The 20,847-nt window shown below is 36.8% G+C and overlaps 11 protein-coding genes across 11 annotated transcripts; 3 read left to right on the forward strand and 8 right to left on the reverse strand.

Annotated features, from left to right (window-relative positions):
* Nucleotides 1–129: 129 nt before the first annotated feature.
* AC631_01529 (SCF ubiquitin ligase complex subunit) lies at nt 130–2,031 on the reverse strand (the record flags this gene model as incomplete). The annotated part of the gene is made up of 1 exon (XM_015610359.1): nt 130–2,031. The coding sequence occupies one exon, from the start codon at nt 2,029–2,031 to the stop codon at nt 130–132; it is 1,902 nt and encodes a 633-aa protein (XP_015468831.1).
* Nucleotides 2,032–2,597: 566 nt separating this feature from the next.
* Nucleotides 2,598–3,461, forward strand: AC631_01530 (uncharacterized protein; the record flags this gene model as incomplete). The annotated part of the gene is made up of 1 exon (XM_015610360.1): nt 2,598–3,461. The coding sequence occupies one exon, from the start codon at nt 2,598–2,600 to the stop codon at nt 3,459–3,461; it is 864 nt and encodes a 287-aa protein (XP_015468832.1).
* Nucleotides 3,462–3,613: 152 nt separating this feature from the next.
* Nucleotides 3,614–6,568, forward strand: AC631_01531 (uncharacterized protein; the record flags this gene model as incomplete). Its single annotated transcript, XM_015610361.1, has 1 exon — nt 3,614–6,568. The coding sequence occupies one exon, from the start codon at nt 3,614–3,616 to the stop codon at nt 6,566–6,568; it is 2,955 nt and encodes a 984-aa protein (XP_015468833.1).
* A 70-nt stretch (nt 6,569–6,638) lies between these two features.
* On the reverse strand, nt 6,639–7,901 carry AC631_01532 (uncharacterized protein; the record flags this gene model as incomplete). The annotated part of the gene is made up of 1 exon (XM_015610362.1): nt 6,639–7,901. One exon carries the CDS (start codon nt 7,899–7,901, stop codon nt 6,639–6,641), a length of 1,263 nt encoding a protein of 420 aa, XP_015468834.1.
* Nucleotides 7,902–8,247: 346 nt separating this feature from the next.
* On the reverse strand, nt 8,248–8,949 carry AC631_01533 (uncharacterized protein; the record flags this gene model as incomplete). The annotated part of the gene is made up of 1 exon (XM_015610363.1): nt 8,248–8,949. The coding sequence occupies one exon, from the start codon at nt 8,947–8,949 to the stop codon at nt 8,248–8,250; it is 702 nt and encodes a 233-aa protein (XP_015468835.1).
* A 217-nt stretch (nt 8,950–9,166) lies between these two features.
* AC631_01534 (pyridoxine 4-dehydrogenase) lies at nt 9,167–10,228 on the reverse strand (the record flags this gene model as incomplete). The annotated part of the gene is made up of 1 exon (XM_015610364.1): nt 9,167–10,228. One exon carries the CDS (start codon nt 10,226–10,228, stop codon nt 9,167–9,169), a length of 1,062 nt encoding a protein of 353 aa, XP_015468836.1.
* A 456-nt stretch (nt 10,229–10,684) lies between these two features.
* AC631_01535 (cytochrome-b5 reductase) lies at nt 10,685–11,599 on the reverse strand (the record flags this gene model as incomplete). Its single annotated transcript, XM_015610365.1, has 1 exon — nt 10,685–11,599. The coding sequence occupies one exon, from the start codon at nt 11,597–11,599 to the stop codon at nt 10,685–10,687; it is 915 nt and encodes a 304-aa protein (XP_015468837.1).
* A 314-nt stretch (nt 11,600–11,913) lies between these two features.
* On the reverse strand, nt 11,914–13,392 carry TUB1 (alpha-tubulin; the record flags this gene model as incomplete). Its single annotated transcript, XM_015610366.1, has 2 exons — nt 11,914–13,238; nt 13,368–13,392. The coding sequence occupies 2 exons, from the start codon at nt 13,390–13,392 to the stop codon at nt 11,914–11,916; spliced, it is 1,350 nt and encodes a 449-aa protein (XP_015468838.1).
* A 450-nt stretch (nt 13,393–13,842) lies between these two features.
* On the reverse strand, nt 13,843–16,299 carry AC631_01537 (uncharacterized protein; the record flags this gene model as incomplete). Its single annotated transcript, XM_015610367.1, has 1 exon — nt 13,843–16,299. One exon carries the CDS (start codon nt 16,297–16,299, stop codon nt 13,843–13,845), a length of 2,457 nt encoding a protein of 818 aa, XP_015468839.1.
* A 1,193-nt stretch (nt 16,300–17,492) lies between these two features.
* ERG13 (hydroxymethylglutaryl-CoA synthase) lies at nt 17,493–18,839 on the reverse strand (the record flags this gene model as incomplete). Its single annotated transcript, XM_015610368.1, has 1 exon — nt 17,493–18,839. One exon carries the CDS (start codon nt 18,837–18,839, stop codon nt 17,493–17,495), a length of 1,347 nt encoding a protein of 448 aa, XP_015468840.1.
* A 271-nt stretch (nt 18,840–19,110) lies between these two features.
* On the forward strand, nt 19,111–20,784 carry ALO1 (D-arabinono-1,4-lactone oxidase; the record flags this gene model as incomplete). Its single annotated transcript, XM_015610369.1, has 1 exon — nt 19,111–20,784. One exon carries the CDS (start codon nt 19,111–19,113, stop codon nt 20,782–20,784), a length of 1,674 nt encoding a protein of 557 aa, XP_015468841.1.
* Between the last annotated feature and the right edge of the window lie 63 nt (nt 20,785–20,847).

The raw sequence follows: 20,847 nt of genomic DNA on the forward strand, positions 1-20,847 counted from the left end.
TTCTCTTAGCGCTCTTTTTTTTTTTTCTGAAATTTCTATATCCGTCGGAACTTTTCGGATATAGGAACAACTCGGCATTCTACTACATTAGTCACGAATATATTTAATGATTATTACAAAAGTACTAAGCTATTGATCTATTAATGATAGCCTTAATATCTGCTCTAAATCGTCATCATTAACCGGCTCTGTCTCGGTTGATTTTGAAAGTTCAATTGCTAATTTGAGCTGGGCATCTTCATCATTCTCAATACTTCCTACATTAGAACCACTGGAATTTTGAAAACTCTCACTCATTGCAATAGCTATTGAAAGCTCGTCATCATTATCATCATAATTGTCACCATTGTACTTTGCAAAAAGTAACTCTCTTTTGCGTTTAGATTCCTGTAAATTTTCGTAATCATCTATTTCGTCTTTGATATTTTGATGAACAACCTGTTTGTTGGAAGGCCCCACATTCAACCTCTTTTTAGCCGTGGTAGTTGACTGTTGCTTTGGATCACCAAACTGAAAGTACTGAATCGCATCACCGCATATTATTATACCATTAGATGCTGTGGGACTATCATTCAACTGGATATCCTTTATAGGAATGGTATGCAGATACATGTGGCTAAGTCTCTTTGGAAACTTAATGGAGCACTCTCTTATATAGTCACCTGTAAATACGTTGTATAAATTAGTAAACCCATTGTATCCTCCTATGGCTATAATTGAACTGTTTAATGCGATTGAAGTAGCGTATGTACGATCATTAGGTATTGCAGGATGATGCTTGTTAAATATGGGTGTAATTGTACACTGTGGAACGATTTGAGTAGCCGGTTCCCTAATGTTCCAAACTATTACTGTATCATCTGATAAGATGTTGGCACACATTAGCCCGTCACTACCAGCAATTTCTGAATCTCTGCTGTGCAATTTATTGTACGGTACAGTTTGAAATTTGCTTTCAAGAATACTTACATCGCTAGGTAACATAACCTCTTTGAGTCTTATGTTTCCTAAGTTTTTAAAATTGACCACCTTAATTGTTGACTCATAACAAATAACGATGTTTGAATCACCATAATCCACATCAACGAAGCTGTTCTCAAAATTTTCGAGTGAAATACCAAGATCGATGCTGATGATTTCAAATGTACGGAAGTGAACTATAAAAGTCTTCTCTTGTCCTTGTGCTATAATGTAATTCTTAAAATCTGACTTGACTGCTATTATGGGTTCGTCTAATTTCACTTTCTTAAGTAGCTTCCCACCTAAATTCCAACATTTCACGCTTCCTTTTATTGTAGTAGAAATGCAATCAATACTCTCTTTACGTTTGTCGAAATGGTAGTTCAAACAACATCCAGTTATTGTATCGTCCCGAGAACCCTGTTCATCTTCAAACTGTATAAGCGATGACCGGTTTGAACCAGATGAGGTAGAAGTTATCAAATTCTTTAAAAACAACTCTCCATTCAATTTTCCAACTAACAAATAAGTCCAGTTAACTGAGTAGCATGTTATCTGCGTTAATAAGTGATTCCCTGGTATGAACGTTTGGTTCTTACCATTGTTCAAATTACACATCGAAATATCTCCACTGATCCTTGCAAACGTCAATAGCTTATCCTGGGCAAAATTTGTCAAGGCAAAATCCACCAACCCATATTCATTGTTCAATAACTGATAGTTCTTGTGTGTTGCTATGGCTTTCTTCCACTTCTTGTACATTTTCAACCGGTATAAATATTCCAGTATCCAAAGCTTGGAGTTACTTACACTAGGAAATGTCAGTCTGGTACCAAACTTTAATCCAAAGGACTTTATCCACGTAGATCTATCCAGCACAGCATGATTCCAGTGTCTGCAAACCAATCTCATCGAGCACAACTGTATAGGGTCTAAGTTAGAAAACACCTGTATCAATATTTCATTAGGCAAGTCATTGATTGTGATATACTTGGAAGATTCAACAGACTGGGTAACATTCTTGATAGTGTTTCCCAAACCATCTACCTCTATACCATCACTATGTTCCATCACCACTGGGCTACTTAATATCAACTTTATCTTGGAACTTGTTAGATGCAATTCTATATAAATAATGGCAAACGGTTTTCTAAGCGAGCAGCCTCGTGTCTCACTTATTACCACTTTGGGAAGTCTACGGATTTTCTGATCCAAGTTATTCGATTACTTCGCTACTATATACTCCAATGTAACCTCCAGATATATCAGTAGATTCGAAACTGTTAATTATGCAACAGGCCATGGATCTAAGGCATGATTCAAACATAGCTATTGGTGCAAAATTCTGTCCCATTTTACATCATAAAAAATAAGTTCTAAAACATAAGAGTAAGTCGAATAACTCCTGAATGAATGAACTATGTCAAGAAACCTATCCTATTACCAGTTATACCACTTTACTTTAGAGTCTTTTTTTGCAGTAATTAACCCATAATCTCCGGGGATAAAAAATTAAAAAAGTTACACAAACATAATTTTTCATTATTGAAAAAGTTCGACCAATATAATACCGATCTTTTGAAATTTCTCCATATTCCAAAATTGTAATTTGTTTCGAATAAGGATATTTGTTAGCTATGTCGTCCGACGAAGCATCTGCAGAAGCATTGGTTCAAGAAGAAATCAAGCAGATTACGTTGAGAATCAAGCTTCCAGCTTGTATTTCCAATGAAGAAGACTTAGAAGTTCCATCATTGTTGAACGAAACGTTAGCTGATATAAGGGAAACGTTAAATCTTTCGGCTGCTACTCAGAATTTGACTAATTTTAATGTTTTCTACCAAGACGTGAATCTCAGTGAAAATTTTGATGATTTGGTTCCATTGAAGGACATTTTGAGCGAATTGGGTGTTGGCGAAATCGATAAGTTAAACTTGGTATTGAAGGAAAAACCATACAACTTGGCTGCTATCTATGACCACTTGAACAAGTTTAGAGAGGTTATTGGTTTGCACTTCATTGACAAGTACAGTTCTGAGTTTGGTGTTTTGAGTGGTGTTTCGAAGTTCGGTGACCTTGACTTGCACGAAGTTAAAGAAACCGAACCGGAAACCCAAGACAATAAGAGCAAAGAAACTGATGAAGTCAAGAACACAAGCGATGATGCTGAAAATTCCGAGGAGAAGAAACCAGAAATCGTGTTTACGGCTGAAGAAAAACAGCAAATAAGCAAAATCACAGATGAATTGATTTCTGGAAACACTCCAAGTTTGGTTGAATTCGGGACTTTTAACAACGTTACTGGGAATATCAAGACTCCAGTTAAGTCTTTGACTATTTCACAGTGGTCTCCTGTACCGTCATATCAGAAATTAAAGGGTGACTTGTTATATATTACGTTACAAACCTTAGAAAATGAGACTTTCAATATTACATGTCATCTTTCTGGGTTTTTGTTAACAAATCCTCTACTATTAACTTCAACCCTTCAATTAAAATGAATGAAAATGGTAAAGCTCATAAGGATTATTTGTTAATTAATTTGGTTGATTCATTATCATCTTCTTTTAGTAAGACAATTCAAGAAAATGAAGTGGCTTTATCAAGATCCAGTAAACATCCTGAAACTTACTTGATTCCTTCAAACTCTTTAATGACAAGTCCCTGGATTGTCAATCCATCTAATTTTGTCAATCAACCAGATGCTTCGAGATCACAATTACCTTTAATTTCGAATGGTGTTGATGGATCTGGATTTGTTAAGGAATGGAATGAGGACTTCCAAGCTATTCGTGAATTACCAAACTCCACCATTAATGAAAGAATTTTAAGGGAGAAATTATTAATTAAATCATTAAATGAATTTAATAAGGTGGCCACTGAAACTGCTATGAATGTTATTAAAGGTAACTTAACACCATTGAATCCAAATGAACCAAAAGATTACCATATTTACTTGAGAAATGGAATTTTCTACTCATTAGGTGTTAATGCTACTGGAGCATTTGATTCTACTGGAGGTAATGAAGCAGCAAGATATACTTCTAGCAAAGATTTAGCAGCCATTAAACTTTTGAACAGAATTGATGCTAAAGGTATTTATAACTTAGTTACTTGTATCGTTGATTATATGGGTCAAAGAGTTATATGCCAGGCACCTGTTCCAGGTATTTTGGATTCCAGCCATGAAGATGAAAACGAGGAAGAGCCCGCTGATAAGGTCTGCTACGGCTTATCCACTGATGGCTCAAAGATTCTAAGCGACTCTTCTTTCGAGAACGTATTGAAACCAATTGCGGAAGCATTCCATTTAAAGTCACATTCGGTTACTTTAGATAATAATGTGAAATCTGAAGGTGATTTAATTACTTCGAAAGACATAAAAGGTGTAAGAGGCACTGATGAACGTAAATATATTATTGATTTATACAGGGCCACTCCCCTTGATATTGAATTCATTGAATCTCACTGGGATGAATCCAAGGAAACTTCTTATCCTCATAGAGAAACTGTATTAAGACACGAAGCTGTTGAGGAATGGTGGAAGCGTAAGGTTTCCGTATTATTCAAAGCCGAAACAGAACGCTTAGAAAAGGAAGGGAAATTGGAAGCTAAGGATGGTGAAAAGCCACAAATCGTACTTCCATCTGATCAAGTCACTGTTAATACTGATGCCTTTACTTCAATTGATGAAAATTCAACCGATCAAGACGAAGTTAGGGAAGTCTCCAAGTTTGTTAAAGAACATTTAATTGAAGAATTTTTAGAAGAAAACTCAAAACAAATATCTCCATTCGATGGTAACCACTTAACTTCAATGTTGCACAAACAAGGTATTAATTTAAGATACTTGGGGTATATTGCTGAACAAGCATGCCTTAGAAAAGAAAAACACTTGAAGAAAACTGCCGAAGCCAAAAAAACAAATGAAGAAGAAGTCTCAAAGAGAAAGGAAGAATCTGAAAAGAAAGCGGCTGAAGGAGAAGATAAGGATAAGAAGGAAGAAGAGAAGTCTAATAATGAGGAAAGTAAAGAAGATGATAAAGAAGAAGTTTCAAGCGGTGAATTCGAACCAATCGTTGCAAACTTTGATTCTCTCTTCCGAATTTCCGTTCAAGAAATGGTTGCTAGATCTGTTAAGCATTTATTGCGTAGACTTTCTGCTGATATCCCAGTCTATTTAATTCCTGCCTTTGTTTCTCATTTCCATAATTGCTTATTAGGAAGTAAAATTGATTCAAACCCAGAATGTGTTATTGATGAAACTTTAAAGAGCTTCTATAATGCAACTGAATTAGAATTTACTAAGTTAAATAGCAGAAGTGTTATTGAATTAGTTGCAAATGAGGTTTTGATTCGTTTCAGATATCAATTACCAGCAGATTGGATTTCGAATTTAATCAGACCACTTCAATTATTTAGAGAAATTGCCATTAAATATGGTATTCAATGGAAATCATTGGATTATGTTTTCACTAAGGAAGAATTTGAAGATTTCAAAGGCAAATTAGCTGTGGAAACACAAGTTGTTGAAGCTAAATCTTCTAAAAATAAAAAGAATAAGAAACAACAATCTCAACTTACTACTAAGCCTGTTGAACGCACTACAATTTTCGTTACAGATGACATTGTTAATTTTGTGCCAATAGTTAAAGACTCAACTTACAAGTCAACTCTTGTTGACGAAATATTTGAAACTGCGAGAGCTCAAATTTTCAAAGGCGAGAATGAAACCGGAATCAACTTGTTGAATAATTTGTTATCTGTATATGAGCAAATTTATGGTAGAGTTCATCCGGAAACGAGTAAATTTTACGGATTATTATCTCAATACTATGCCGAATTGGGTTTAAAGAGTGAAGCTTGTGATATTGCCCGTAAAGCTTGCATTTTGGCTGAAAGAACTACTGGTTTTGACTCGTATGAAAGTATTACTGCTTATATCAATTCTGCATTTTTCGAAAGTACAAATGATGACTACATTAATGCTTTGAATTTGTATAACAAGGCTATAAATGACTGGACCCTTGTTTATGGTGATGGTCACCCATCATCTGTCAATACATTTGCTAACTTAGCAGAACTTTTATCAGAACATAAGTTATTCCAGCAAGCTAATAAATTGTTTGAAAAAGCTATCTCTATTTCAATTAAATTGAACGGAGAAGAATCTCAGATCTGTGGTATGCTTAGATACAGATTCGGTGGCACTTTGTTAGGAGGTGGTGATTTTAAATCTGCTTTAGATCAATTTAAGTCCGCTAATGAAATTTTCACGAAATTCATTGGTCCTGATGATCAGCTTTCGAAGAAGTCTTCAAGCTTTGTCACTAACATATCCACTTATTTAGCTTACAATGAGCAACAGAAGTTAGAACAAAAGAAAGCACTTGCCCAACAAGCAAGCTCTTCTAATGGTAGAGTCAAGGCAAAGTCTGCCATTGAACAACAATTAAAGAGCGGTAAAAAAGGAAAGAAAAATGATGTTACTCAACCTAATCCTGAAATTGCTTCTAAATCAGTTGATGATATTTTGCAATATATTGAAGGAAAGAATCCTAAAAAACAATTAAAAAAGAAATCAAATAATAAAAAATCTAAGAAATAAATAAGCTAATTGTTTTATTTGTAAATAGTTTATATACATAACTTTATATATACATATACTCCGTCGTCGTCTATTTTGTATGTTCATGAGAAGACTCCGTAGAACGTTCTTGAGAGATTTTCTGCTGCTCAGAATCCTTAAATAAGATAAAAATATTTCTGACAAATTCATAATCTGCTTTAATGGCTGTTACTAAGTTCGACTCTATTTGGTTGAGCTCTTTAAGTCGAAATTCTTTCGACGTTGAGAGAGTCATATAGATATTGGTAATTGCTCCAGAGTTTAGGACGGATAGTTTATCAATCTTGAATTCATTGTTAGCGACATTTTTAATTTCTTCTGTTACTATATCGTGAACTTTAGAGAATACTTCACTTTCAACATCTTCTCCCTTGTCGATCAATTCAAATATTGAGGTCTTGAAACTATCCCAACCAGCTTTAATGATCAACACCGAAACACACAATCCACCAATCGAATCCAACCATGCAACGTTGAATATATTACCACCAGCCACAGTCAATAATGCGACCACTGCAGTTAAAGAATCAACTCTATGATGCCAAGCATTGGCAACAAGAACCTTAGAATTGGTTTCAACAGCAATTTTCATGGTCTTACGGTAAAGAAGCTCTTTTACAATAACAGAACCACCAGCTAACCAAGCAGCATTAATGTTAGGGATTGGTCTTGAAGTCGGTACTATGGATGAATCTGGTGCTCCACCGCTCATATGACTATGACCATGGCCATGACTATCGACTTCTCCTCCCAATCCAGCATGGGAATGGGAATGACCAATCTGAATCATAGAAACGTACTCAAACATGTAAGCTGGCAATGCAAATTCAAATACCTGTAGCAATGAAGACCAGCCCACTGAAACACCAGCAAATAATAAAACTCCGCTAACTAGTACCGAACCAATAGTTTCGACTTTTCCATATCCTAAGGGATAATGGGTAGGCGATCCAACTTTCTGTGCAACATTGACTGTAGCCAACGTCAAAAAATCAGCAAACATATCAGAAATTGAGTGAATTGCATCTGCAATCAACGACTGGGAGTGGAAATACACACCACCAACCCCTTTGGATACTGCCATTGCCACATTTACCAATAAACCGATCCAGGTGATACGGACCGCTGGATTGTGCTTAATTGTGTCTGTATTTACTGAAAGAAATTCATTCGGTTGATGACGTGAATGTGAATGGGAATGTCCGAGTAAGCTGTGTTCATGGCTATGTTCATTACCTTGATGGTGCTTAGAGTCTCCGCCTATATTGCCATGCGAATGACTTTGTTTATCAGAATCATGCTTCGTCGACATATTTCTTCTAAAGAGGTATTGTTGATATACTTTAGGAATTGTTAAATGAGGTTCGTTTATTATACATGCTGTTGAAAAATTTCTCAAACTAAACCCAGAACCTGCTGAAAATGCACAATTGTCGTACCGAAAATTCAAGGTGATCAAAGAGGGCTTCAGTCTACTAATTAGACTTATCTTTAACATCTTAATTTGAACACTTGAAATAATTAATTGAAAAGTGTTTTAGTTTAGCCAATAATTGCCGGTTCTCAGAATAATACTTCGAGGTCGGAGTCTCATGATAAGATTGGTGTACAATAACTACACCCAATTACAAAAATTATGATATTAAAAGAGTATTTTTCTATATATGTGACGGTATGCTACTAGCAAAGAGCTTTTCAACTGTCTCAGTCGATGTAGTTTCAGCAGGCTTGGACGTTTGTTCGCTAACTACCTCGTGTTCTTCATTTTTATTTTCCAGACCAGTCAATTCTCCTCGTAAAAGCTGAAGTTGTTTCGTCAATATACTCTTCTCTTGACTCTTGAATAAACTGGATTTGAGTTGGGGTGTTGGCTTGTGTACATGCATAAAATTACAATGATCACCCCTATTGCAAGTAGAACTCTCATATGCCCTACAGTTGGCATCGTGGAAACTCTCTACTGGAGACAACTCACAGTGGACTGGGCGTCCTCCAAACCACTCTTGGTTTAAAAGCATTACAGCATTGTAGGCCGAATCCTCGTTGGCAAATTTCACGTATACGTTTCCGTTCAAGTGATTATTGTCATTTTCACATACCACCATCGAATAAACTTCACCAAATAATGCAAACTTAAGAAATATATCTTTATAAAAGTGATCAAAGTATTCTTGCACTTGTTTTGGGTTTAATTCTTCGCCGTCATTTTTATTAAGCTTTGGATTTTGGTATAAATTAGGAAGTAAGATTGTATCTGAAGATGATGGTTTTACATGTTTTCTTGAGCATTTCTCTCCATGTCTACATGCACCTATCTTAGTGTAGAAGGTACATATTATTCTATCTTCTCTGTAACTCATATTTCGTTAATTATTCACCTTATGTGTGTAGATATTCGCTTACGATTCTATAAATCTTGCGAAGACATATTTAAATGTTCCGATGGCTGCAGATGCAAGATGCCAAAACTTGAAATATTCATATATTCATTTATTCAGGTTTCATACATAGTCCTACAATATAAAATAGCTAACAAAGATTCAGAGTATACTCTAGAAGGTTTTAGAGTGTATTATTTCAAGCAAAATTCATAAAGTCAAGTTCCTTAGTATATCTATACCCCTTTACTTCGTGTGACTTGCAGATCTGTTGAATTTCTGCTAAGTCATCATCAGTCAACTCAACAATTTGACCGAAGTTCTTGTTAATCCTTTCCTTTGTAGAACCACTTGGAATAGGCAAGATCTTAGTCACTTCGCTGATGCCTTCGAAATTTTTAAGCTCAGAAATTTTTAAAATCCATGAGAGAGACAAAGATTCTAATGAGGTATTCTTCTTGGTGTGGGCAAATTTATGCAACTCCTTTACTAATACCATGTTATGCTTGAAGTTTTCCGGGGAAAACTTGTCAACATGAGTTCTTATATCATTTTTATCTAACAGAGACAAGAAAGTGTCTTCTCTTTCCACAGTGTAATCAGTAAGAAATCCTCTACATATAGGTGAATAAGCAATAATTGGAATATTGCGTTTGGAACATTCTTCTAATACCCCATTATTTATAATATCTTGACACAACAAGGAAAATTCGACTTCAACACAAGAAATGGGAAATACATTGGAAGCCTTCACAATTGACTGTGCTCCTACTTCTGAAAGAGATATTCCATCTATCTTACCTTGCTTCACGTATTCAGCAATGTAGGACACTGTTTCTTCAATTGGCACCTTTGGGTCGACTCTAGCTGCTTCAAAAATAAGTGTTGGTCGAGAAGTCTTATCTTGGGGGAAATACGAAATTATGTTTTCAATTGATTTAGAAATGCCTTCTTTAGATCCATCTGGTACCAAATTTGCCTGAAGGCCACCTTTTATAGAGATAATTAGGTCCTTGGTCAATTTAGGATCACTAGATTCCAAAAATTGTTTGAGCAACTTCAAATTAAGTTCTTTATCCTGAAACCCGTAGAATTCTCCACCATTGAGTAATTTAGTACCTATGTCGCTAGTTGTTACGTATTTAATTGTTTCGATTGACTGTTCGAAAGGAGGTGGATTAGGAGTCCAAGTAAGACTCATGGTACCGTATCCGAATTTATCTTCGAGTTTAATTGCTTGGTAATTTGTGGTTGGTGACATCGTTAGTTTCTAATCAATTGATCTTATAGCTTTTAATATTCTAATTCAACAAGAGGTTCTCTGTCTCCTTTTATACCCTTTGGCAATCTGATAATGGAATACTATCGTTCTGTTATATCCGAGATACGACCGAAGAAATTTCAGTCCCATCAACCACAAATTATCAGAATACGACTAATAACGAACATTAGTAAGCTTCATCACTACCCCTATATAGGTGCGTTCAATGTTTTCCATTTTGAACTATCAAATTATCGTATATGTAACTATTTAAGTGTAGGAACAACAAAACGCAGATCTCGTAAAGATATGTCAAAAATGCTCAAGTTTGCCACTTCTTGTAACTAAGATCCTTGCATAGATAATTGAGGTTTATAGAATCATAAACTACAAGTTTGTATGCAAATTATATATATATAAGATATTACAAGTATAAAGATTCTATAATGTTAAGCATCAAAAACAGAAAACTTGGTGCTCAGTAGACGACTTCATAACACCCTTTTCCCAACCTAACTCGGCTGAAATGTCAATCAAAGATCTCTTCATTTCTGGAGGACCACAAATGAATAGCTTGTTTTCGGCATCTGGAGAAGGCAAATGCTTTTGGATCATTTCCTTTGTCACAAACCCAGTACTTCCTTCCCACCCAGTTGGGGCCTTGGTCAAAGTGTAATGAACATTAAAGTTAGGATATTTCTTAGCAATTTCATCGATTTCGCTCTTCAACAAGATATCGTTATGAGTTTCGTTGGCAAAAATCAAAGAAATCTTAGTGTGATCTTCAGGATTGGTGATAATCTCAGTGATAACTTGCAAAACCGGAGTAATACCCGAACCACCAGCAATTAATCCAATCTCTTTAGCCATATTGGTCTTGTACTCTAATCTCCCTACTGGTCCTCTAAATTTCACGGTTTGTCCTTCTCTAAGCATGGCAAATCTCTTGGAAATCTTACCCGTAGGATATGATTTGACTAAAATATCAAAAAACCCAGTGTCAAACTGATTGGAGATAGGTGAATAATACCTAATCTCATCTTTTCCGTCGATTTCCATACAACATGCAACATTATGTCCTGGTGGAATATTTAATACCTCATCTTCGTTGTTTAACTTGAATCTGTAAATAGCTGAGTTTCTTGAAATAACGGTCTTGTCAATCAACTCAAATTCATTCCATTTAAGGGTGTCCAACGACAGTCTCTTGGAATACGATTCATAAAATTTGAAAGAGCAGATAACAACTATAATGGAAATAGTGTACGGTAAATACTCAACACCAAAAATTAAAGTACCACCAAGCATTAATAAGATTGGTATATAAATACCATGCAATGGCTGCTTCAACAATTCTCTCTTATCTTCCATATTCGACTAGATATTAACGGTTGATTATTATCAATTTAAGATAGTTTATGACTGAAAGATTTCATTTTTATAGGTTCCGGTAATGCCACAGAATTTTTTTTTTCTCGACTTACAAATCACGATAAACAAAACCTGAATTTATTACAGTAAACGATCATAAGAAGAGCTAGAGAAAATATATATAAATAAAGTAAGATTAACCATGTAGTAACCGAGATATATAACACTAAAAAGAAAAATTAATTATATAGAGCGAAACGAGGGGGGTATTAGAGAAAAATTCATTAGAAATAAAATCACAAAATATCAATAGATCAGTATTCTTCTTCTTCTTCAGGATAAGAATCAGTACCTACTTCAATGTAATCTCTTTCTAAAGCAGCCAAATCTTCTCTAGCCTCGGTGAATTCACCTTCTTCCATACCTTCACCAACGTACCAGTGAACGAAAGCTCTCTTAGAGTACATCAAGTCGAATTTTCTGTCAATTCTTCTCCAGGCTTCTGCAATGGCAGTGGTGTTAGATAACATACAGACAGCTCTCTTAGCGGAGGCTAATTCCGAGCCTGGGATGGCGGTTGGAGGTTGGTAACAGATACCAATCTTGAAACCAGTAGGACACCAGTCAACCATTTGAACGGTCTTCTTAGCCTTGATTTGAGCGACTGAGTTTTGTACATCTCTGGTAACAACATCACCACGATATAACAAACAAGTGGCCATGTACTTACCGGTTCTTGGATCACACTTGACCATTTGATTGCCTGGTTCAAAACAAGATGCAGTGATTTCTGACACAGAGTTAGATTCGTGGTTAGCTCTGTTCTTGGAGAACACTGGAGCATAAGAAACCAATGGGAAATGGATTCTTGGGTATGGAACCAAGTTGGTTTGGAACTCATTCAAATCAACATTCAACGAACCATCAAATCTTAATGAGGCAGTGACAGAGGAAACAACTTGAGCAATCAAGCTATTCAAAGAATCAAAGTTTGGTCTGGCAATATCAAGGTTACGACGGCACATATCGTAGATGGCTTCGTTGTCAACCATAAAAGTACAGTCGGCGTGTTCCAAGGTGGTGTGCGTGGTTAAAACGGTGTTGTAAGGTTCAACAACAGATGTGGAAACCTGAGGAGCTGGGTAGACGGCGAATTCCAACTTGGACTTCTTACCATAGTCAATGGATAACTGTTCCAATAATAATGATCCCAAACCAGAACCAGTACCCCCACCTAAAGAATGGGTGAAGAGGAACCCTTGTAATCCATCACATTGGTCAGACATCCTTCTAACTCTGTCCAAAATATCATCCAACATTTCTCTTCCGACTGTATAATGACCTCTGGCGTAGTTGTTAGCCGCGTCTTCTTTACCAGCAATCAACTGCTCTGGGTGGAATAAGTCCTTGTAAGCACCAGTACGGACTTCGTCTATCACATTTGGTTCCAAATCAACGTACAATGCACGAGGAACATACTTACCTGACCCAGTTTCACTGAAAAAAGTAGAAAATCCTTCTTCTCCCCCTTTAGGTCTGTTGTCTAAAGAATCTTCTAAGTACCCATCTGGTCTAATCCCGTGTTCTTTCGAATATAATTCCCAACAAGCATTACCAATTTGACAACCGGCTTGCCCAACTACATATATGTTAGTAATATGTTCATTTGCGCCATTCAGAGCCTGTTTTCTTCAGAATCATCGTCAAGATCGACGTGTTTCACGTCCGATCATTACAATTTTTTTATATCATTAATGCTTCAACATACCATTAATACTAATAACTTCTCTCATAATATGTCTTTATATATCTGCAATGTGTCTTAGAACGTTCCTTGACTACTTTGTAAAGATGTATCTACTTGTAATTACTTAACGTCTTCCTGTTTGTTTACCGCTTAGGAATCAATTTCTCGCTGTTTTAACCAAAAAGCTCAATTTCAAAACAAACAATTGTAGACTTCCCTAAACGGAAATAAATGGAAAATGTAGCTACATCGCATTTTTTCGCATCCCGTTTCGTTTAAATGTTGCAATCGATACACTATAATTGTACATTCCTATATATGTCAAGAATAAAAGCAAACGAAGGTTAAACAAACAAAATATATTTCAATAGAATAAAAATTGAGAAGATCCTAACCTAGAAAAGGGAGTTCTTAACTTTTGACCAGATAGACTCTTCCTTTGGCTTTATGCCTATCATTTCTTGGAACCCGTTGGAAGTGTCTTTCAAGACATCAACTATCGATTTATCCCACTTTGTATCGGAGCCAAAAAGATGTCAGATTGTTCGTTGGCTAATCTGACAAGCTGTTGACGAGATAAAGTAGATAAAAGGTTGAAGTTGTAGCCAAAGGATTGCAAGTAGGATCTCAAGTCAGCATTGGAGTAGGAGACCAAAAGGTATTCCCAGCCATTTCTGGCAGCTTCTTCGACCTTTGGTTTAGCTTCGGCGTATGTACTCTGGATGGCTTCGTTTGCACTGCCAGCATATTGTTTTGCCGTATCGTATGCACTCTTAGCGGTGCTTTCGACTACAGGCTTGTATTCCGCATAGGCGGCGGCGGCCGCGTCAGATGCAGCTTTATATGCTTCTTGAAGCTTTCCTTCGTATTCCTCAAAGTTCTTGCCTACAGCCTCGTTTATGGCATCAGCATACTCTTTGGCTTTTTCTGCGGCTTCGACAGCCTTTGGTCTATAGGCACTGTAGCCTTTTTCGATTGCGTCATTAGCAGCATTAGCGTAGTCCTTGGCCGACCCATAGATGGTATTCATGGCATCGTCAGCTGCAGGTTTGTATTCACCGTAGTTTTTGACTATCGCATCATTGGCGGATGCAAGATAGTCTTGGGCAGCTTTGTAGGCATCGCTCGCAGCTTGTTCGGCTATAGGCTGCTTTTCTTTGATGCTTTTCTCAACAAAGTCATTAACGATTTTCAAGTATTCTTTAGGATCATCAGCAACTTCATTTAGCTTAGCTTTGCCCGCTTTAAGCTGTTCAATTAATTGATTACTCAAAGTGTTGGCATATTCAGAAGCAGCAATACCTGCATTTTTCACTTGTTCTTCAACAAGTGGTTTATTGTCGGCATACGTACTAGACGCATCCTCAACAAATCTGTTGGCATACTCATAAGATGCATCCTTAGCTTGAGATAAGGCATCATCTAAGGAGAACTTTGAATCAGCGTACTTCTCGCTAAGGGTTTTCGCTGCCTGTCTGTAGTATTCAGCACCAATGGAATAGGCAGCTAACATTGTTTTATCGGCTACTGAAGAATCAACAGCCGAATCAAGTTTATCCTTAGCTTTTGATCCACTATCTTTAATATTCTCGTTGACCTTATCAAAAGATTCCTTAAACGACTTCTTATAATCGTCTAAATCTGGCTTATATAAATTTGCCAGGAAATCAAAAGAATCAATTGGAGCTAACGAATTTTGCAGCAAATAATCGCTAACGCTATTAATTAGATCTTCTCTGGTACCCTTAACATCTTTTCCTTTGTTCGCTAACCATTCCTTAATTTTATCGGTAGACCAGCTTTGAACTAACCATGATGCGGGGTTGGAATTTTGCTTATAGGCTAACTTAACATCCTTGCTTCTTTTCACCAAATCGACTAATTGATTTTTTGATGCAAATTGTGAAAATTTAACATTTCTAGATCTCAAAAATTCTTTCAAACGATCCTTCGACCACTTTTCAACCCCGATTAAGAATGTATCATTGATGACATTATCAAGAGTTTTCTTTTTATCTGCTCCTTTCGAAAGATATGGGTCAGCCGACTTCTTGGCCTGATCAGTCCATTTCTTGATGTCTGAAATTAAGTACTTTTGATGAGACTTGGCAATCTTTTTCAACTTTTCAGCATCCAATTCATCCGCATACACACTAGGTTTTGTGTTAATGAATCCATGGTAGTATAACCATTCTCTTAATTGGCCATATGACCATGTATCAAAAAACTCGTCTTTAACTTTGCCTGTCTTATCGAAAATACTTGCTTGTGACAAATCAAGCGAATCTAACAAAGAATTCTTGTTGTCAATATTTGATAAGGATGCAATATAGTTATTATGCTTAACTTTGCTCAACAAGCTTTCTCTGTCGTCCTTGGAATCAAATTCTAATTCGTGGTCTTCTAACCATTGTTTTAAGCGGTCAACGCTCCATCCCTGATAGATCCAGTCTCCCGGGTAGTATCCCGAAACATCATGCCCCTGTGCAATATTGTCGTATTCCTTTTGCGCCAAATCAATTAAATCTTGCTTGCTATAGTTCTTGTCGAACTTGATCTTATTATTGGTCAAAAAGTCCTTGAGACCCTCAATCGACCACGATTCGAAGATCCAATTCTTTACCAGCTTGGCGTGTTCAGCATTGGATTCAAACAAGTAATTCCAATTGATATGTGCCGGAAAAATATTGGTCAATGCATCCTTAGGATTAGTTGCTAATATATGTTGCTGCGAATTGTCCTTAACAGTTTCCCGGTGGATGTTCTTCAAATTTTCAAACTCCACTTCTGCCTTCTTGCTTAATTCTTCGAACGATTCTTTCTCACTGAATTCGATCTGACGATCTTTCAAGAAGTGTTTCACGTCTTTCTCTTTCCACGTCGATAATCCATCTGTTGCAGCCACTAGACTGCCAGCTAATAGACCGACCAATGCGAAATTAAATACCTTCATCGCTTATAATTGAGAATATTTTTACTTTCTAATAAATCTTAATGGAATGATAATGAAAAATCTACCTTTTCATATATATTTATAAAACGAAGGAAGGTCAGGTATACATTGATGCTTAATAGCAAGCAAATAGACTGGAATTTGGAACAATTATGGCCGGTCACGTGTGTGCCAATCGGGATGATTGTGAACATTCAAGTCCCTAATAAAAGCAAGTAACCATTGAAAAGGAGGTATTTTGTGGTTCAAACGTAAGGGATTGTGTCTCGGGAGTCAGTTAGTTGCTACGTAAAAAAAATTTTGCAATTCAAGGCTTTGAAGGTGTGATACACAGATAGCATTTCGAATTGCTAAATACAATTGAACTCAATGCATAGAAAATATGTAGCCTTATAGTATTAGAGTCTATTTACGGATTCGAATTTATATTAGTAGGCAAGACGTTGCATTTTCCTTAAAATTATCTCTCTGGTGGTGGTAAGAAATAGTAGCAAGAGCATGCTCCGAATATGGTCAGTCATTAGGCGTAGGAATTGAGCAACCAAAAGACCATTTGATGGTATATTGATTAAGGGTTATAGAGACATGTTGTTATGGTAGATATAAGATTTTAGATCTACTTTTCTTTGTTTGCGTTTATTAGATCGTGAATCTCAATTTTTGAAAAATTTAGGTCTTTTGCAAATATTAGGAAATTTTACGAAAAATAGTACTTTTATGGGGATATGTTAATTAGAGCAATACTTGTAGTAAGCAAAGACAGGGGCAATCTCAATGGACGCATATGTCAGTGGTTAAGTTTAATCAGTCTCTATCATAGTTTGTTCAAGTCATGATGTCCCGATTTGCAGCTATTTGTGCGATTAAGGATGCCTGAATTGGTTCCTGATCCTTAATTCGGGACTCGGTTAAAACGATTTAGAGCGTAGAGACATAAGAAAAGATGTAACGGTCGATTTTAGAGAATAAAAACCAGGCTGGATACAATTGAGGCATTTTAGCTTACTATTAAACCAAGACGGTATATTTTATAAAAATTAATTAACTATTGAATGGAAACTATCATCATTACGTCAAAATAGTTATAAATAGATGGTGTCTCGTGCACATCCATATAGAGCTAATAGAGAAAAGATAAATAATAAATGAATCTAAAACAAACAAAGTGATCAACTGTATTGTATTATATACATTTAATCCTTTTTAGTGTATTGTCTTCTAAACTTATCATCGATTTCAGTCAAATAATAGGTACCACTGGCAAGAGTTTCAGTACTACCAGATGGCTTGAATGACTTTTGTAAGTGTGCCTTTTCTCTCAATTCGATAGCTTCAATGAATTGTTCTGGGGTCTTAGTAACTCTACCTTCAGATAATTTGTGGTCGAAGTCCAAATTCTTAGTAATTTTAGAAATGTCCCCCTTAACAACGACAGATAATAAAGTAGATGCTAAACCAGAACCGTATGAGAAAATACCGATTCTCTTGTTTTGCAATTGTTCGGAACCAACGTAGTACAACAAAGAGGATAATGAAGCCCATGCGGATGCAGAATACATATTACCGGTGTTTGTTGGAACATTCAAACTTGGTTGGACTCTCGACTTGGTTTGTTCCTTAGCTAAACCAACAAACAATTTTTCCAAGTTCTTGTCGACCAAAGATTGGTCGTAAGATAAACCGTCGATAGACTTCTTGGTTTCTTCATCAATCAAGTCCTTGAACTTAGATGGATCGGCTCTGTAGTCATTGTACAATAATCTGGCGTAAGACTTGGTGACCAACTTGCAGGTTGGAACGTGGAACGCGTTAAAGTCAAAGTGGTCAAAAACACCAACAGTCTTACCAGCGTCTTTGGTGACCTTCTTGGAGTAGTTCTTGTAACAGTGGTCGACCGCCTTGACGTAACATGCTAACGAAAAGTGTCCATCGACTATAGGGTATTCAGAGGTGAAATCTGGCTTGTAGAAATCATAAGCGTGTTCCATGTAAGAACCTCTGGTGGAATCAAAGACAATTGGCGCGTCTGGACCAATCAACAAAGCAACAGCACCAGCACCCCCAGTAGGTCTAGCAGCACCCTTCGAATAAATGGCAATGTCACCACAGACAACAATACCGTCTCTTCCATCCCATGCGGACGATTCGATCCAGTTAACGGTGTTCATCACAGCAGAAGTACCCCCGTAACAAGCGTTGATGGTGTCAATCCCTTCAATGTCGTTGTTTCCTTCGAATAATTGCATCAACACTGACTTCACCGACTTCGACTTATCTAACAAAGTTTCAGTACCAACTTCTAATCTACCAACCTGGTTGGTGTCAACACCGTAGTTCTTAATCAACTTAGACAAAACGGTCAACGATAAAGAGTAAATATCTTCTCTGTCGTTGACGAATGACATGTTGGTTTGTCCTAACCCAATCGTATATTTTCCAGCAGCAATTCCGTCGAATTTTTCTAATTCTGTTTGGTTAACACATTGTGAAGGAATATAAACTTCGATACCTTTGATACCAACGTTTTGCGGTCTAGTCATGTTTTTTTTACTATTATTTCTTGTATAATTAAAAGAAATCTTCTTTATCTAGGAATCTTCTTTTAGCCGCCATATGAAATGTGTCTAGTTTTACGTGAAAAATTGAAAATTTAAACGACATAAACGACGCGTTCAATATGCAGTACACGTTGATTTTTTGTGTTCACGCGACATTCGGTGATGATTAATGGGACATAATTACGGATAGGCTGGTAAATTTATGGACATTGGAGACGTAATACACGGATTGAAGGACTCAGACCGAAGCATAATGAAGAGTGATATTCCAAAAACACTTCAGAAATTTGTGAGCACGAAGACTGTTCACCAGACATGGGCAAAGACATTTTTATGCAAGCCACAGGCGATTTTTCAACCAAGGACGGTGGAAGAAATCCGGGAATTGGTGGACCAGGCAAGAGTAAATGGGAAAACGATCATGACAGTAGGATCGGGGCACTCCCCCAGTGATATGACGATGACAAAGGAGTGGTTGTGTAACTTGGATAAGTTCAACCAGGTGTTGAAAAAGGAGGAGTTCAGAGGTCCGGCCAAAAATGGAGAAGGAGAAGAGGTGAAGTTTGTGGATTTGACGGTGCAAGCAGGGTGTCGTATCTACGAATTGAACCAATATTTGAAGGAGCACGAGTTGGCGATTCAAAATTTGGGGTCCATCAGTGACCAATCTGTGGCCGGGGTGATCTCGACAGGTACGCACGGATCTACTCAGTATCATGGGTTGGTGAGTCAGCAGGTGGTATCAATTGATATCATGAACGCAGGTGGGAAGTTGATAACGTGCTCGTCAGTCGAGAACCCGCAATTGTTTAAGGCGGCCATGCTTTCTTTGGGTAAGATTGGGATTATAACTCATGTTACGCTCAGAACGATTCCAAGATACACCATCAAGTCGAAACAAGAGATCATCAAGTTTGACACGCTTTTGAAAAACTGGAACACTATTTGGTTAGACTCGGAGTTTATAAGAGTGTGGTGGTTCCCGTACTCGGGAAATTGTGTTTGTTGGAGAGCCTCGAAGTCCACCGAGCCATTATCGGCACCAAGAGATTCGTGGTATGGTACATGGTTTGGAAGGACTTTCTATGAGTCCTTGTTGTGGGTCTCAGTCCACATATGTCCTCGTTTGACTCCATTTATTGAAAAATTTGTGTTTAAGAATCAATACGGCGATGTGGAAACTCTTGGTAAGGGTGATGTAGCAGTGCAGAACTCTGTCGAAGGGTTGAATATGGATTGTTTATTCTCGCAATTTGTTAACGAATGGTCGGCACCTTTGAGTCTTGGTCAAGAAGTCTTGATTAAATTGAATGATGCAATTCAAAGTGCCCGTGAGCAAAACAGATTCTACGTTCATGCTCCAATTGAAGTTAGATGTTCTAATCTTACATATTCAGAAAAGGCATTTGTTGATGATAATGGCGAACCTTCATTGTATCCAAATAAAAAGTGGTTGGCCAACAGAGATAGACTCAGTCCTGGTCCTATTCCTGGTAATAATTTGCGTCCTTACTTGGATAATTCTTCAAATTTGAGATATGCTGGTGATGACGCCGAAGTGACGAATGATCAATTATCGTTGTTTATCAATGCTACAATGTATAGACCTTTCTATACTAATGTTGACTCTCAAGAATGGTATCAATTGTTCGAAGATATTATGACTCAAGCAGATGGCAAACCCCACTGGGCTAAAAATTTCATCGGTGTAAATGGTGAACATAGAACTGATGAAGATTTGCAAACTCAACTTGAATATGGTGGTAAGGACTTTTACAGTATGAAGGGCTTTAATCCAATTTTGAAGAATTGGTTTGGTGACAACTTGATTGAGTACAACAAGGTTAGAAAGTCGATGGATCCAAATGGCGTCTTTTTAAGTGGTAAAGACTGGGCTGTCAGAAATGGTATTTTAATAGATGTTTGATTATGTGTTTTTAAAATTTTATATTTATATATTCATTGTTACATATGAATTAATGGTAATTGT

Source organism: Debaryomyces fabryi, assembly GCF_001447935.2.
Source record: "Debaryomyces fabryi strain CBS 789 chromosome Unknown contig00021, whole genome shotgun sequence".
NCBI lineage: Eukaryota > Fungi > Ascomycota > Pichiomycetes > Serinales > Debaryomycetaceae > Debaryomyces > Debaryomyces fabryi.